This window comes from Sebastes fasciatus, chromosome 5, assembly GCF_043250625.1.
Source record: "Sebastes fasciatus isolate fSebFas1 chromosome 5, fSebFas1.pri, whole genome shotgun sequence".
In the NCBI taxonomy this organism is placed as follows: domain Eukaryota; kingdom Metazoa; phylum Chordata; class Actinopteri; order Perciformes; family Sebastidae; genus Sebastes; species Sebastes fasciatus.
This window is the reverse complement of record NC_133799.1, coordinates 32,657,356-32,674,329: the sequence shown is the minus strand read 5'-3', so window position 1 is coordinate 32,674,329 and position 16,974 is coordinate 32,657,356. Positions and strand designations below refer to the sequence as shown.

At 39.4% G+C, this 16,974-nt stretch overlaps 1 protein-coding gene across 20 annotated transcripts in view; it reads right to left on the bottom strand.

Moving 5' to 3' along the window:
• kif1aa (kinesin family member 1Aa) overlaps positions 1-13,810 on the bottom strand; it is a 53,335-nt gene extending 39,525 nt beyond the window's left edge. For 9 of the 20 annotated variants that reach the window (XM_074636535.1, XM_074636538.1, XM_074636539.1 and 6 more), the window contains exons 1-6: positions 13,378-13,809; positions 11,421-11,588; positions 1,527-1,600; positions 1,211-1,393; positions 1,030-1,095; positions 641-819 (exon numbers count right to left, since the gene is read on the bottom strand). In XM_074636535.1, coding sequence (XP_074492636.1) covers positions 641-819; positions 1,030-1,095; positions 1,211-1,393; positions 1,527-1,600; positions 11,421-11,526 — 608 coding nt within the window. In that variant the 5' untranslated portion in view covers positions 11,527-11,588; positions 13,378-13,809. Of the gene's footprint in view, positions 1-640; positions 820-1,029; positions 1,096-1,210; positions 1,394-1,526; positions 1,601-11,420; positions 11,589-13,377 lie in introns of all 20 variants that reach the window. The other 11 variants (XM_074636547.1, XM_074636548.1, XM_074636555.1 and 8 more) reach the window with 3 other exon arrangements.
• Positions 13,811-16,974: the final 3,164 nt, after the last annotated feature.

The window sequence follows — 16,974 nt, the reverse complement described above, 5'->3', positions numbered from 1 at the left end:
AAACACCAAAATAAATCTCATGCCGGCAGTTTAAAAAAATTACAATTAATATTTATACACAACGATGGCGATATAGTAATTTACTACACCCCACGCAGAACAAGCCGCAATACATCAATTTCAATATATCGAGCACCCCAAACGCCAACTACAAAACTGTGGTAATACTGTTCGCCTCGCTCAGAGGCCATCCTTACCATGATAACACTACTTTAGGAGCAACGGAAGTCAGACGGCGGCTGGCGGTACCACGGTTTGGCACTCTGCGGCTCACGTTACCGCAGTTTCACAAGTGTGTCGGAGAACTACGGTGGCCTTAAGGTAACGTAAAAACGTAAAAGGCTCTCTCCAGAGCCAGTGTTTGGTTTGTCTGTTCTGGGCTACTGTAGAAACACGGCGGAGTAACACCGTGGACTACAGCTAACGAAGCTAACGAAAACACAATGATTCTTAGTTTCAGGTGATTATACACTAATGAAAACATAGTTATGAATTCCATTTCTGCTAATAGATCCCTACACACTGACCCTTTAACAAATCTAAAATTAGTTTAACTATGCAAAAGATTGTCTGGCAAAAAACAAAAATGGTATACACTGTATGCAAAGTAAGGGCCTGAATGAATAAACAGCTCCATTACCTGGCTTTGTTGCCGGAGTCCATCAGGTCCGAGATGTCATTGTAGGAGGTGACCGCCAGCTTAGACAGGTCCTCCACATAGGGTCCCATCAGAGGATGCTCTCGAACACGCAGGTTCCCTTTATTTTTGGGGTTCAGTAAATCCCGCACACGCTCACAGTAGATTTCCATGTAGCTTACCTGTTCAGATTCACAAAATTAGCTTGAACATTCGTAACAGGTGGCAGGTTAAGCACATACAGTCTACCTGTATTTGTATTCATTGCATTAGTAGTGTTTGTGTCTACATTCCCGGGGACTGCAGCTGGAAATAAGCTTGTACATCTCTTCTCTTTGTGTGAGATTCATAATTTCTGTACATAAACTAAGCAGAGGGCATTGAATGCTTACCTCCACAGAATAAGACTTGCTGTTGTCTGCATTGTCATTGAACTTAGTGAAAAGATCTTCACACAGCTGGAAGGAGAAAAATAAGAACATTATTCCTACAATTGTTGCATCCGAGACAATCAAACTCATCTTTCCTTTGATTTACTATCAGCACTGGTCGAGTCATCACAATAATCAGTACCAGGGGAATGATCCCTTGTTGATCCTTGACATCCTGCTTCCCCATCATGGTGTAGGACTTGCCAGCCCCTGTCTGACCATAAGCAAAGATGCAGACGTTGTATCCCTCGAAGGCGTGCTGCAACATTTCTACTCCGATGTCTTTGTACACTTGCATCTGAGAGGCATAATTGATGTCCTCTGGCTGTGGACAGAGATCAATAATCAGCGACTTAAATCTTAAAACGCAACATAAAGCAATCCGCAGTGATGCAAATGTTTGTGTTTGTTGGGGTGTCTGTACAACATTTGCGCCGTGGGGGTGCAGAAAGAGTTACCGAGGTGTGGGACCAGTAGGAGTAATCAAAGTTGAAGCTCTTGTTGTCTTTGAGCTGCTTGGGGTTGTTGATGGCTGAAAGACAGGACAAGGAACACTGGTCAGAGGGAGGGTGAGAGACGCCCACGTGAAACTGTATCTGAGCTGTGTCGGTGTCATGTTGTGCTAATAGAACTGGAAAAGCCTTGGTCGCCTCCTGTTTCTGTACTAAACAGTCATGTAGTGTTTAGGCCTCTGTACTAAAGTAAAGCATTAAACTGCAGATAAGACAAGAAACCGGCAGTTTTGGCAGTTTTTGGAAGATGAACACAGAATCCTGAGAAAACATTTCCCCCCACTGAAGGTGGCAGCATGGACTGAAATACATACATCCTGTTATATCAGTTGCCATCAGCTTATTATATTGGTGTCGTTGCAAAAAAATGCAAAACGCCATTTAAACTTAATCACAGTCTCTTTGCCCACATTAGAGAAATGAATCTACAGGATTGTACAAACAGTTATTGCTTTTAAACAGTGAATAAATCAGTTGAAAACACAATCTAATACAAACTTGTTACTGTATGTGAGCATCTGACAGACTAAATATCATGCACATGAAAAAAGCAACATTAAAAAATGTCAGAATAGCCCTGCTGGTGGCCCTGCGAGGCTGTAACACAAATTACACACCAAAACACTACATTGTTGGATAAAAAAGATAACATTTTGCTATGCTTAATTCCTACTTTCCTATGTACAGTTTGGCCTGATGGCGGTGCCAGATTATAAGGCCATGTTGTTCCCTACCAGGTTTCTCTATGTACCTGTGGCCATTTTAGGACTCAGCTCGTCAGGCTCAGCTCATCTTTCAACAGTGTCAGTCTGAAACACCCGTCAGCCCTGAGCTGCATTTCATCAGGCTCAGTTATCTCTTGTTAGCCTTAAACAAACTGAAAAACGTTACCATAGTTAATCTATTCCAGACTGTCAGAGAAACGCTGATGTAATTTGAGGTATTTGTATGTCCACTAACTGTACTGTAAGTTACTTGTGTCTGTTTAGCAAACAGGAAAATACCTTTTCCCATTATATATTAATAACTTTAAAAGGGATGTCATGAGAACAAATACTTCAGTACCAAGTCGATGCCACATTTCTGAAAACGTGACGGTACTTGTTTTTCTACAGTAGCGCAGTTACCATAGGTACTGGGGATAAGGGCTCAAGACTAACAGAGTACCGTCGTCCCGGGGACGACAGAAAATGTCCCTGATAAGGTTACATTGTGAACAACAAATCTGTGTTGAAATTGGCAGGAGGCAGCACGGTCCTACTTGGCTAAATAACAGAGACAACAGCTAACGTATGGAGGTTGCATTTAGTTATATTATGATGCATTCAAGCTCTATTCAGTAAAAAATAGTATTTGGTAGGTAAGGTAAATTTGTTATCATGATGTGTTCAAATGTAATCTTTATAAAATTTAATTTTGGCAAGAAACTTGAGGCAGATCATCAGGGATTAATAATAAATTAGCAAAACCAGTATGTTAACGATATTAAAGGAGTGTATGTTGAAGAACATAGGATTTATGGTTTTGTTTTTGTTTTTTTACCGTGGTATGGAATTGGGTGACTTCTCTGGTATTGGTATCGACTACTACATTTCTGGTATTGTGACATCCCTGTTAAATTACCATTATTATAATTATTAGTCTTATTGATTTTTGATGGTCAATGCTTTTAGCTTTTAAGTCACAGAGAATCCCAGTCTAACATTGTGGTCTGGTAGATTTACATCCCCAGGACGATGATGACTCTGATCAAATCACTTCCTACTGATACAGTATCTGATCTAACTTGATATTAGATATGTCTGCTCCGTGACCCTAAACCAACTACATGTAGCTACTCATTCACTTCATGATGATGACATACAGTACATCTTGTTCTGGTTCACTTCATCTCTTAGTTATGTTATTATGTTAACCCATTGTATTCTGGAGTTCCTCGGCTTTATAGTGAAGTGTAGCTTATAGGGCTAGTTTGCAGCTAATCAAGCTGTATATGTGCAGTATATGCATCTGGAAAGTTTACGCAATATCACGAATCAAACAAAAACAGTGCTTAAAAGAAAAAACACATGACTCTTTTGATATATTAATTATTCATATTTCATAAGTTCTTTCTTGTCTAAATGTTTAACTTCAGAAATAACGTGTTTTATCCGACAACAGAAAACAGAGCCACATGAAAGACTAATGTTCTCAAAAGAAATCAAAAAGCAATTAGAGTTCAGTAGAAAAATGCTTTCATAAACAAATATAGCCTGTGTGATGTGTTCATTGTCATGATTTAGAGACATTTTACAATTATGATTCACATCGTGTTTAAGTAAACAGGCAAAATATCAGATACATAAATGCAAATTGCTTGTTTTTTCTAGAGGCATACAGTATATCAGACTGATGTATTGACATCAAGGGGTATTTGTGTGGATACTGCAGGACATGGTAGCGTGCCCAAACAAGAACAATATATCAGGTGTGGTCTGGTGATGCCCACTATGACAATGCTTCCTCCCTGCTCCCAGAGCTCCAGACACCATTTTCTCTGCTAATGCAGATGCGGTCGATAATAGAGGAAAAGGCCCAGGGCTAAGTACGCTCTCAAGTAAGTGTACACACTGTTATTTCCTTTCTACGCTGCTACTGTGTTTCCGACTATGAAATATAGGCCAGTGTGGCTGACGTGGGTTTCCGGTTTCAGGCCCATGACAAAGACATGAGGCCTCGTTTACTGGGCATAACGTGACCACCAGGTACCCTGGAAGATGGCCAAATATGTATATGTACTACAGTTGGCACACAGAGTGCCCTCTTTCATATTTATCTGAATTCTGCGAATTATGATTGTCATAAAATACATGAGGGTTTGCTGCTAGACCACAGCCACAGAATCAATTTCATTAATTAGTTAGAAATGTTTTCCATACTGCTCATTTCCTCTGCAGTCTCCTGCCACAAATGGTCTTCTACAGTAATGTGTCATGACATCAGAGACATCATGACATCACTCGAAATTCCAGTAAGACCTAAATACATACCCTTATATATATATATATATATATGTACTGTATATACTGTATATAGAACACGGTCAGCTTTTTTACCAGGTAAACCAATCAATTTCTTTCCTCATGTCAGCTTGAGTGTACACATACTGTACATATATATATACATATACTGTATATATATATATATATACACACACACATACTGTACATACATACTCAAGCTGACACGAGGAGACAACAGGAAGGAAACTGATTGGTTTTCCTGGTAAATAACACTGACTTTGTTCTATAAATTGAGCATTTATAAAAGGAGACATTTACCAGATCTCTAAAATGCAAAATATATCTGGATCCGACTATTCCCAGAAGCAGAATCTCTGCAGTACGACTTCCTCTTGTTGCTTACTCATCTCTGATTGCAGTATGATTCATACACCCCCCGTTCCCCAGCACCGGAAAGAAAAGCGCCTCGCTCTCAGATAAGGTAATTACTTTAGAGTGGCAGTGATTGGCAGAATATATGAGTGTTACAGGGAAGCATTGGGCAGGGCTGCCTATTTTAATTGCATCCAGTAGCGTGGGTGACGCTCTCAGTGATCACAGCTTGTGTCAGAGTAATTTCCACCTGAGGCCAGTTTTAGCAGCATTTTGAGCACACAGAGCACGTCTCCCATCTTCATCATACTCCTCTTTACTACCTGTCTTCTATTTTTACGATGGAAACGCTTTTTAATCACAAGGTGTTGGGTTTATAGATGACGCCAGGTCTGGAAGTCATGTCATGGGGGGTAAACGTAATTAGAGGGGATACAATAGCAACTCATTTCTCTTCTGGTGTTGACTGTGCTCACAAACCAGAAGTGGTCAGGAGTGTACGCACGTATCCACAATATGTCCTCTTTTAGCAGCGTAATGTTTACACATACTGACTTCTAGTAATAGAAGATTAGACTTGTACTAGTGTACATCACTGATATTCACACTTATTTGTACACCACACAAATCACATCTTTGAAAGAGAGAAACATAAAGTAGGAAATATTAATATGAGCTATATGTAGTTCTCTATTTTCAAGAGTCAACTTCCCAAATTCTGATTTGAATGCATAATAATTCACCATTAGACCATTTAATATGGATGGAGACATGCTCTATGGTTAACCACTTATTTGACACTGGTTAAGTATCTTGCAGTCTGTTCATTAGTAAATTATTTTCTATTATACAGTCCTTGATTAAGAGCTGTTTTGTAAATAATTGTTAGCTATCCATTAATTGGAAGTTATTTTGTTCCTTCATTTATTGCCATTATCAAATGATCTGCCCATTATTTCTTTGACTGACTAATCGTTTAGTTATTAAAATGTCAGAAAATCACTATTTTCCACAACCCATGTTGACATGATAAAATGTCTTGTTTTGTCTGACCAGTCATCCAAAACCCCAAACTACTAATTTGAATATAACAAAATATTAAAACAACAGCAAGTATTCACATTTAAAAAGCTGGTACCTGATTTTTTTATATTTTGATATGTTTGCTTAAAAATTATTTCAAATGATTTGATGATCAAACTAGTTTTCCTATATGATAATGTAACAATTGAGCAGCTGCTTTTTTTCATACTGATGACTTTTATGATACTTAAACCATTTTACTGTAAATACTTTCAAATACAGGATACCATTTCACCACTGCTGAAAAATGGTGTATTACAAAGCTATAGTTACACTGAATATTACATTTATACATAGCACATTACATTACTTATTACAAAGGGATATTTCCATCTTTATTTTTAAGATCTATATTGAAGATACTGTATGGTATGTTTTGACACCATATCTGTGATTTTTATTCCCAGAAATTTGTATTGGAAATTGAAAATAAATATACTGTATATTTTGATGTATCCCTAAATGAAAAGAGTGTGCACTTTATTTTCAGCAGGTGTGATGTTTAGTATACTAGTATATAAACTAGTTCAACTTTAAGATCTTTATTGTCATGTGCACAACAATTACAGAGATGCAGTCGTTGGCAATGAAAATCTTGGATCTCAGGCTCCCTCCAACAATGCTCATTAAATATGTATGAAATTAAAATCACATAAGTAAGAAAATTTGAAATCTAAGACATAAAAAGTGCAGAAGGTAAAATATACGGATAAAATATACATTAGTGAAACATAAAATAAAATAATATAAATGTGTTGTAGACAGGTGTACAGTAATGAATTAACTAAATGTAAACAGGACTGTAATAAATGTAAATGCGTATTGAGAAGTAATAAATATATATACAGATACACTGTAAAACCGTAAAATATATATACTGTATATAGTATATACAATAACAGTATAGTAGTATTTTGTAAAACTACACCACTGCTCGTGGTTATCACTGTCACATCATTTATCCTAATTATAGTGGTGATTGTCTGCTCCAGTTTAATTTGAGGTATTATACATCATATTTTCTGTATCTTATTATGGCAAATTCCATGTTTGTCTTCATAATTGTGATTGAGTGATGCTGGTCAGACTATCACGGGTGACCTGCCCCAGTCAATAGGGGAGGAAATGTGTCTGCGTCAGCAGGTCTGGCTGAGGGGATGTGAACCCACTGACAGAGGCTGGAGGAGAGCCACGTAGATGCTATATTCAGCAGCAGCAGCAACAGCAGCACTGGCTCTAGGTGGCATGTTGTCTGCTGCTTTATGTTGGACTTCTATCCCAGTTTATAAAACCTAAGACACAAAGTACCAAGAGGCACTGTGTCTATACCAAATTTAGCATGATGGAGTAGTAAATATTATGCTAATGAGGTATTTATTTGTGCTAAAACCTTTTAAGAAGGAACATGAATCTGTGTGTCTACATTCAAACACACATAATATACCACAACAACATACATTTGCAAGAGCTGGTTAAGTATACACAGAGATATTCTGGGTCCATTAGTGAAATTTCTTACAAGTCTATAAGTTGTTTGCTGAAATATAAATATAAATCTATCCACCAAGTATATGCCCCCAATAGCCCTCTAAAGAGAGGCCTATTTTCCTTCAGGTCTGTCCCCTGCATCTTAATTAAGGTCAGCGTGGGAGGGAAGATCTCTCCAACAACAAGATTACTGCCATTCTCCTGCTTTGTGGGAACTGGGGTATTGACCCACACATGAGTGTCAGAGAGCACAAAGCAGAGGCAGTGTGAGACACACACACACAAAAAACCCCACTCCTTCGTCTTCTTTTCCTCAGCCCAGACTACAAAAAGACAAGGGGGCATTTATACCCTGCCTCTGTACCCCCTCCAGACAACCAATGACATCAGTCTGCTCACATCCTCCAGTCCACATCCAGAGCCATTGACTTGGTTTAGAAGAGAACAATCTGCTCTGCTGAAAGACTTTGCAGTCTCACTGAAAGCAGCTTTGTGCTGTGTGTGGGTCTGACCAGCAAGACGTTTTCTAATACTGTTGACATATTAATAAAAAAAAATCTGGATTTTGAGGTAGATTAACAGAAACGTGATTTAGGCCTCACTAAAATCTGCTCACACAGACCTACTTTTGTCTGTAAAATGATCAGCGTGGGGGGGGGGGCCTTCTTTTTAGTATGTCAAAATGTCCACTGCAATGCTCCTTTTACCTGAAACTTTAACTGCAATTTACATATTTACCAGCTTGTAAAGTGATTTATATTGTGAGGAATCAAGCCCACAAGCTCCCTGATTAACTGGATGCAGGTCTGAGAAAATCTTTTGCACATTCTTGTGTTACTTATATTAAATATAATAACTATTTATGATTTGACTGTAATAAATGAATCACAAAAACCTACATTTCTGAAAAACAAATGCCAGAGGCAGCCAAGTAAACAAAAGAAAGAATGATTTTTTACAGTCAATTTTGGCCCCCCATCTTTTTATGGGTGAGTAATCTATGGTATATGTTAGACCAGTTAGAGCTGTGTGTTGGCAAGAATCTGGCGATACGAATCATGATACAGGGGTTACGATTCAATATATTGCGATACTGTAAGAAAGGCGATATATTGCGATTTTTTTATCTAAAAAAGCTGTCATAGTATGAAGAACACACCGCCACATACTGTACATAAAATCTGAGTAAAAAAAGTTGACTTTTTATGCAATCAGAACAGTGGGATCTGCATTTGCATTTATCACAGTCCCTGTAACATCCAAGATCATAGCACTACTTTGAGCAGCACATAAGAGGGCGTATCTCTTTGCAAATGAAAAAGTATTGACGGAGTTCAGCTTTGCATGTAAACTATCAATTAAAAATCAATAGTGTTTTTGAGAATCCATACAGTATCACAAAACATACTATTGCGAATCGCGATACTTGATATTTTCGATATTTTCTTACACCCCTATTTACAAGGTCTGCTGTGCTTTGACAGCCTGATTGGCTTTGTATACTGTTGAGTGAGTCACAGTAAATTTTGTACTGCAAAACTACTACGTTGGGTTTCCTCAGGAGGTCTCCAAACCAACACAATTGAAGAATAGGATAAGATATTGCAATGAATAAGAAGGAACTGACCAAATTAGAATGCAGTAAAGCACCAGCAAACACCATAATGATTATCATGGTAGCATGCTTAATTAAACAAAACAGACCCACTTTGTGTGATTAGAAAAATTCAAATTCACAGATTAAATCAAATGGACATTTCAGTGGTATCCACACTGTATATAATATATTCCCTGTGGATCTAAGTTTACACTGTTAAAGGAGACACTGCTGACAGCAAAATGATCCTTGTCCACTGCTGTAGTGGCAATGACACCACTCTTACTGTGGATGTCAACAAAATGTATTCACCTTCATGCTGTGAAATCCTGGAGGGACTCTTTATAAATTGGATCCATTAATTTGGGATTTTTTTAAGATTGTAAATGTTATGTCTAACAGGGAGCTACATCACAAAATGCAACAAATCACAATGTTATAATAAGACGGCCCAAAAAAAGCCACCCAGCTTGTTGTCTAGTCACCCATGACATGAGGAAGGAGGGGGGAGACGGTTAAATTAGGCCAAACGGTAAATATTTCAGGAAGCCTCATCCATTATTGACAAATGGCTTTACCTTCCTAAGCAGACTACATATCGAGTATCTTTCCAGTCTCCTCTCGACCAGAGTCCTCACTCTGCACTGAATAACCCAAGGAATGTGGGCTGCTGTGAACTACATACTTACAGACACATACAACATACGGCCACAAAAACAAATACAGTAGGTTTTGCAGGAAACTTTACTGTGGCTAGAGGCAAGTGCACAAATGTTTGTATGGTTTATCTTATATGGACAAAATCATTCTGTTTCTTCAAAGATGTATCTGCCGTTATTGTGCGTATTGAATATTTGCGGTAGTGGCAGATCTGAATGTTAAAATGTTGAATAAGGAGCCATTCTAATATCTGGCTTAATCTGGCCACATAAACACATAACAGGCCTTGCTTGCCCGAAATAAATATCAGGTCAAATATGCAGGAGATTATGTCACCTACAGCATGATGATGGAGAGATTTCCTGAACAGGTGATTTTCATTTTGATAACTGCTCTACCCGATTTAGTAACTGAAAAGATCGACACTGTAATAATTAGACAGTTGTCGATCTTGCAGACGACCTCAACAAGGTGACATTTTCTCTATAGATAGATTAAATTGTCTCCTACAGTATCTCAATAATCTTTTTATGTAATTTAAGCTGATTCTAAATAAATTCCCTGCTCATCTCACACACCTTGGAATAGGTCTTGCTTGTTCACAGGAGATATGCACACACCTAACAGGTCACAATTGGTACTATGCACAAGGGAGTTTATCTTTTCAGTAAACCCCCCCAGCAGGGGGGTCAGAGGTCAACGTCAGCAATAGACCAGACCATCATCGCCAAGGCCACGCCCCCTTTGGGGGATAGAAAACAAAAGATCCAACAGATTAGGGCTGTCAAATTTAACGCAATAAAAAAGCGTTAACGCAAATTTGTTTGAACGTCACTAATTTCTTTAATTCATTAATGCAACTTGCCATTTTTAGGTTGTAGCGGGCTCAGTTTTAAAGCTTGATTGAAGATACTGGTTTCATATGAAACTATAAAACCTAAGGAATCCATTGGTCCCCATATGTCTTCCCCCGTCCAAGTGGATGAATGACCCAACATAGTAGCTAGATGTTGCTTATCCGGACTATATCCGCTCTATAATGCTACATATTTGACTGAATCACCTGGTATCGTTAGGCTAAGTGTTGTCAGTAAAAAAACAACGTGTTAATAGCCAACTGTTTGATCTATGGGCTGAGATTTAGTTGGAGACGACAGTCTGATGCTGCTATACTGTATGACTGTACTGAAGCAGCCTCCCACTCAAGCTAACACTAGCTATCCATCAGTATTACCTGTCACCAGCATCATTTAGCGATTTACCACACTGACAGTGAATATTTATGTATCTTATGTGCCTCAAATCTCAGTGTGAAAGCCTCGGTTAACTTTCTACACCACAGCTTTTCTGCACTTTCCTGTTTCTCTCCATATGTGACGCAAAACCGCGTTTCTTTCTCCCAAAACAGGGCGCGGCCTTGGCGATGACGCGATGCTGATGCCTGAACCTGTGCCTTCTGGTTGAAGAAGAATCCCTCAGCTCAAGCTTACATCTAGCTGAGTGCCTTTTGCCAAACACTTCTTCTGATGCCCATCCATGCAGTGGGAAGCAATTGTTCATGCGATCTATGTTTCTTTGTAGTACACATAGCACACATACTGTAGGTGAAGTTTAAGCTATTCTTATAGTACTTACTGGTGGTGTTTCCAGTCATCTGAATGATGCATTTGCTTTCTTTTCCGATCTCCCTTGAATTGAAGGGGCGGACACGCACCGCCACCTTCACAGAGGCCCCTGCCATGGTGCTTTCTTCCTAGCACCTCGGGGTACCTTCTTTAGTGCCCAGATGTAGGGCCTGCAGGTCTGTAGAAGGGAGCAGATAGTTAATCTCAATTAATACAATTCCTAGTTTTATCAGTATGTGTCAGTTCATATGAAAACAGACTTATGCCACCTTTTTTGGCATGTGTTACAGTATGTTATGCTGCAAAACTGAGGTCTATTTTTTCATTTGCGTGTTAAAAATGGTAAGGGCAGAACATTACACCTTATGGTTGACGTGATGAGCACAATAGAGGAGGGCTGTAACATGAAAAGACCATGCATGGTCAGCTACAGCCAGGGGAGATGGGTAATAAAGCTAGCAGTAACAAAAGAAGTGCAGCAGCAGCTAAATGTCAGGCTATTTCTCTGGATGACAATGGCTCTGAAACCAGCCACAAATCCCGGGTCTGGCTCCATTCAGCAGCTCCGTTTCATGAACAACTCGTCACACTGTCTCCTGAAAGACGACTTACGAACATTAAATCACTGTGTGATTTCATTGTGTGGCGTCATCGTGAGTGTATCAAGAGCAACCATGACTCATCTACTGTGGAGATCAAATTACAATCATTTAATGTTTTCAATCGATAAGCTTTAACAGCGAGCGATATGATGCAATTAGCTTTCACTGCAGGTATAACTATGAATATTATATAGCTATCGTAATTTATAGCATATCAATAAGAGAAAGCGTCATATATTAAACTTAATGTACGCCCAAGATTTGGGATAATGTCGGATGTTGCATCACTAATCAGAGTGTATTCCTAAATGCTTTGTGACGCAGATGTCTGTCCTCATAATTGAGGGTTGTAAATTTGCTGTGTCACCCTGCTTCCTGGACTGGTACACCCTCTACAGCTGGCCCCTAAACACATTCATCTGTGAGATGTATACATGTTACAATGCACATCAGTTCAAGGTGCGACCGTAATGTATAGGCTATACTGAGGACTAATTGGGATTAAAAATCAAATGAATAATAAATTGACTGAATAATGTAAAAGATTCAACACCAAATTCAATATTGTTTTGATATCTAAAATGAAGTGATGAAGATTCACATGTATGTTGTGCTCACCCACTGCAACACAATATTTTGTGTGTATAAAAACAAAAGTTCTGAAGATTTAAATGTTTTCTTTTCCCCCACATCAACAGCCATGTTCATATAATCTTGTCATACAGATGCTCAGCAGACCATCAGCTGATGATGCAGCTCAGCTCAGCTGGGTGGCTGGCCTCCATTTTCCCGGCGACAAAGGCTATAATGTAACATACCACATGCTGCTGTGTATTAGAGCAGCATGACGACAGTCTGATACAATGTACCAGCTATTATCACCCATAAAACACATTTCATATTTGTAGCTTCATGACAGCAACGCCATAAACCCTCAGCTGAACTCTAGCTTAATGCTCATATCTGGTTGGGCTGAAAAGGATGATTCCTTGCTGTAATTGCGTCATTTCATAGCTTATGATAATTACAGGCTATGCTATCTTCAATGAGCCTGACAGTAGTACTAGCAACTCATTGTAGTTTACCTTTCTCCCAATGACAGGGCATTTATTCATGTCGTCCTGCTCACAGAATTAAAAACACATTTTATCAAACGATATTTAATCAAATAACACACGGTGTTGTATATGTTACAGGGCATCTTTAATATCTCTCTATCTCTCTCTCCATCTCTCCTCCACTGACAGCCTCTCCAGTAGCCGCACCCTGCTCTGCTCATCTCCTCCCAGGAGCTTTAACACCAAGTAAATAAAGACCGCCTCGTTAACACTGCATTGAATGAACAATGGAGAAATAAAAACCTACCTCCGCAGTGCCAGTAACGTGTAGAGACCGTGTTTGTCGTGCTTTATTATCCCGCTCCGGAGCTACCTCCTCCGGTCTCCTCCAGGTCTGCTAGCAGCCTCTCCTCTCCATGAACACGGGCAGAGCTAGAGGAGGTGACTGCCGACGGTGTCGTGTTGTTGAACCACCACCTCCACCAACTCTCCTCCTCTCTCTGCCCTGCCTTGCCAGTGGAGACCCGGGAAGGAAAGGAAGGTGCAGGCCGGTCGGTTGTTTGTTTTTGGTGTTCGTCCGCTTCTTCACCCTCTTGAAGCGGTCAAAATGGCCCTATTGTCTGAATGTCTGTCTCCGGTAAGGATGCTAGAGCTTCACTGAGCCGGTGACATCACCACTGAGGGAGGTAACAGCATCAATGCAGTACAGTGGGAAGAGAGAGAGAGAGAGAGAGAGGGAGGGAGGAGGGAGGAGAGGAGAGGAGAGGCTGGGAAAAACACAGGGAGCAATATTAGTATCCCTCCTATAATAACACCTCATATAAAAACTGCTGTTTGAATACTTTTTAATTTAAATTTAAAGGTCCCATATTATAAAAAAGTGAGATTTTCATGTTTTTTTATTAGAAAGCAGGCTTAAGTCCTATGTAAATACTGTGAAAGTATCGAAACACTCAATCCACAGGGAAATACACACAGCCCATATTCAGAAACTCTGCATTTGAAACAAGCTGTCAGGATTTCTGCCCATTTGTGATGTCACAAATATACAATATTTAGACCCTTGACACAATTTTAAACGTAAACATTCTAAATGTGTCCCAGTTTATTCCTGGTTGCAGTGTATGTGAATGTCATCACCTGACAGGAAATACACATGGACCCAAGCTGTTGCCTAGCAATGCAATTCTGTTGCAATTCTGTCAAAATGTGCTAAAACGGAGCGTTTCAGACAGAGGGTAAATAAAGGCATGTTCAGGCTGACAGTATGAGGAAAATAAAGTTGTTTTCTTTAACATTACAGCATGTAAACATGTTCTAGTAGAAACACAAAATACAAGTATGAACCTGAAAATGAGCATAATATGGGACCTTTAAGAACAGCAGATTGCCGGGATGCAATCTGTTTTCTAAAGGGGTAAAACAGTTTACTTACAGGACATGTTTTAAATGCTGTGGACAACTATAGGAGCATAATGAAAAAAGGCATTTGTTAAGAATAGTGTTTAGTAGGTCAAGCCAGGGACATCAAGCTGAGGGGAGACAAACTGGCACAAAGCAGGTCTCTGCACCATGGAAACTGCCTATTCACTGAAGCACACAATATAGCATCTCAGAGCAGAGACTGATGGCCACAGAAACAGGATTATAGCAGAAATATTAGCCCATCATGTTTCCTTTGCAAATGTGGTGTTTCCTGTATGCCTCTCTCTGAAGCGATGTAGGATGTCTGCATTGCAGTTTGCAGGTTTTACACCCTCTGTTTACTGCAGCAAATACTCAAAATGTTAATGGTAAACATACAATAATAGGCTTAGGCCTTTTTTTTTTACAGCAGACATTTTGACTTGTCATAGTAGGAAAAGTACAGGTGGTGTACTAATAACATTAACTATCGCTACGTTCTATTAAAGTGTCCCAGCACAATGCCAGGAGCCTGAAATTGAAGCAGCTAAATGGAATTCAGTAATCTTTAAAGCTGCAGTGGGTAGAAATGGAGCAGATATGATTCAAATAAGTTATTTTTATGAAACGGTCACTATATCCTGACAATAGTGCATGAGACAGATAATCTGAAAAAAAATCATGTGCCTCTGTGTCCTCCAGTGCTCCTAATGGCATCTGCAAGATTTCACAGGGCGGAGGAAACAAGCAGTCAGAGCCGAGCTGAAGCCTTGCCATCTCTGAGCAGCTGTCAATCACTCGCAAACTCTGATCAAATGGTCAAACTAGGCAGCACTGATACTGTTACTGTAATGCCTATTTCTCGCCTCAAATGTTCTCAGAAACATCTTGTAGTGTACTGTTTAGCTGTAAAATTAGAAAGTTTGTGACCTGGCAGCCATGTTGAGATCAGTTGAAGAAATACCAAGCACCGCCCACCAGTCGGAGCACAGCCAATACTTCAATAGGAAATCTCTCTGAAATGACCTGTGATTGGCCAAAGTCTCCCGTCACAGAATAGTTTTGTTATCTCTCAGAACACTTGAATTACAATATGCTGAAAGGTTATTATGGAATTTTTGCCCAATGATGCCAACATTTTTTTTCCTACTGCAGGTTTCATTATTAACACCTGTGCTTATCCTACTGTGACATGTCAGAATATATATATATATATATATATATATATATGTGCCTACCGTAGAATCTCTTACATAAAAGGTTGTGATCTATTATTACAATTTTGAAGAAATTTATGTTGGAGATTAATTAAAGGACCAGTGAGTAGGATTTAGTGACATCTAGTGGTGAGGTCACATCAATGTGTGGGACCTCTATTTAGTCAGAGAGAGACAAATCCATATTTATAGTTCAGCCTGTGTAAAAGACGAAGATGAAATGCAACAGCCTGGAGAGATGTTTTTGTAGCGAAGTCATTGTGCTGATTGGAGAGATGAGAGGACCGGTCCTAATAATGTCACTGTGTCCTTGTGCATGTGACCTCACCCACACACTCTAGTCTATACAGGACAGTAGTGGGTGGATGGCTAAAGAGGTTGTCTTTATCAGATCAATACATTTTCTTTTCACTATCATCCATCTGAAGACAAACAACGGAAGTTAATATTTCTGCATAGATGATCTATCTGCCATACAACTGCCTATACTGTATGGATGCTTAATTCCAAATGTATTCCATTGTATACCTATTATTAGTTTAAATCAGTTTTCTTGTTCTTTCTTTTGCTTGTATTAAGATAAAACACAGAGTCCATTGCATGTGAGGTTTAGCAGCAATAACGGGTAGTGAACAGGAACTCTCTTCCTGGTGGAAGGATACTTTGGCTGCTCAGGTTTCAGCCTGAGTGAAACACAATGCAATTGTGTTTTGTGACCTTGCTCTTTGCACAGTCCTACCGTTCCTATTGCTCTCTCTCTCTCTCTCTCTCTCTCTCTCTCTCGCTCTCTCTCTCTCTCTCTCTCTCTCTCTCTCTCTCTCTCTCTCTCCCTTTCTCATGGACACATTTGCTTGATGTGTAACATCTCTCTCGGGCCCCCCTGTCTCCTCCACTTCTATCTGATGCAATTGTTTAATTTAATTCATCAGCATTAAGATTTCAAGGTCTAATCCATGTGCAGAAATGATATGCTCTTTTGTAGTGTAGTCACGGTCTACCAGCAGCATTCAGAGAGACAGAGATAAAGAAGATGGAGATAGATAGAGAAGAGAGTGTGAATCACAACAGAAAAAAAGGGATGATGTCAGCCATATGAATCACCATATGAGGTATCCCATATACACTTGTCCTCCCTGTTTTAAAAGTGGGCCAAGCTGAAGGTCTGTTTTATAAGTGAGCGTTAAAGGAAATGTCCTTTGATTATTTAGAAGTACCACTACAGGAAGCTGCAGGAGGAGGAGTGGTGATATTGTTTCTGCCCAGCCTCCCAGCTCTGTTCTGCC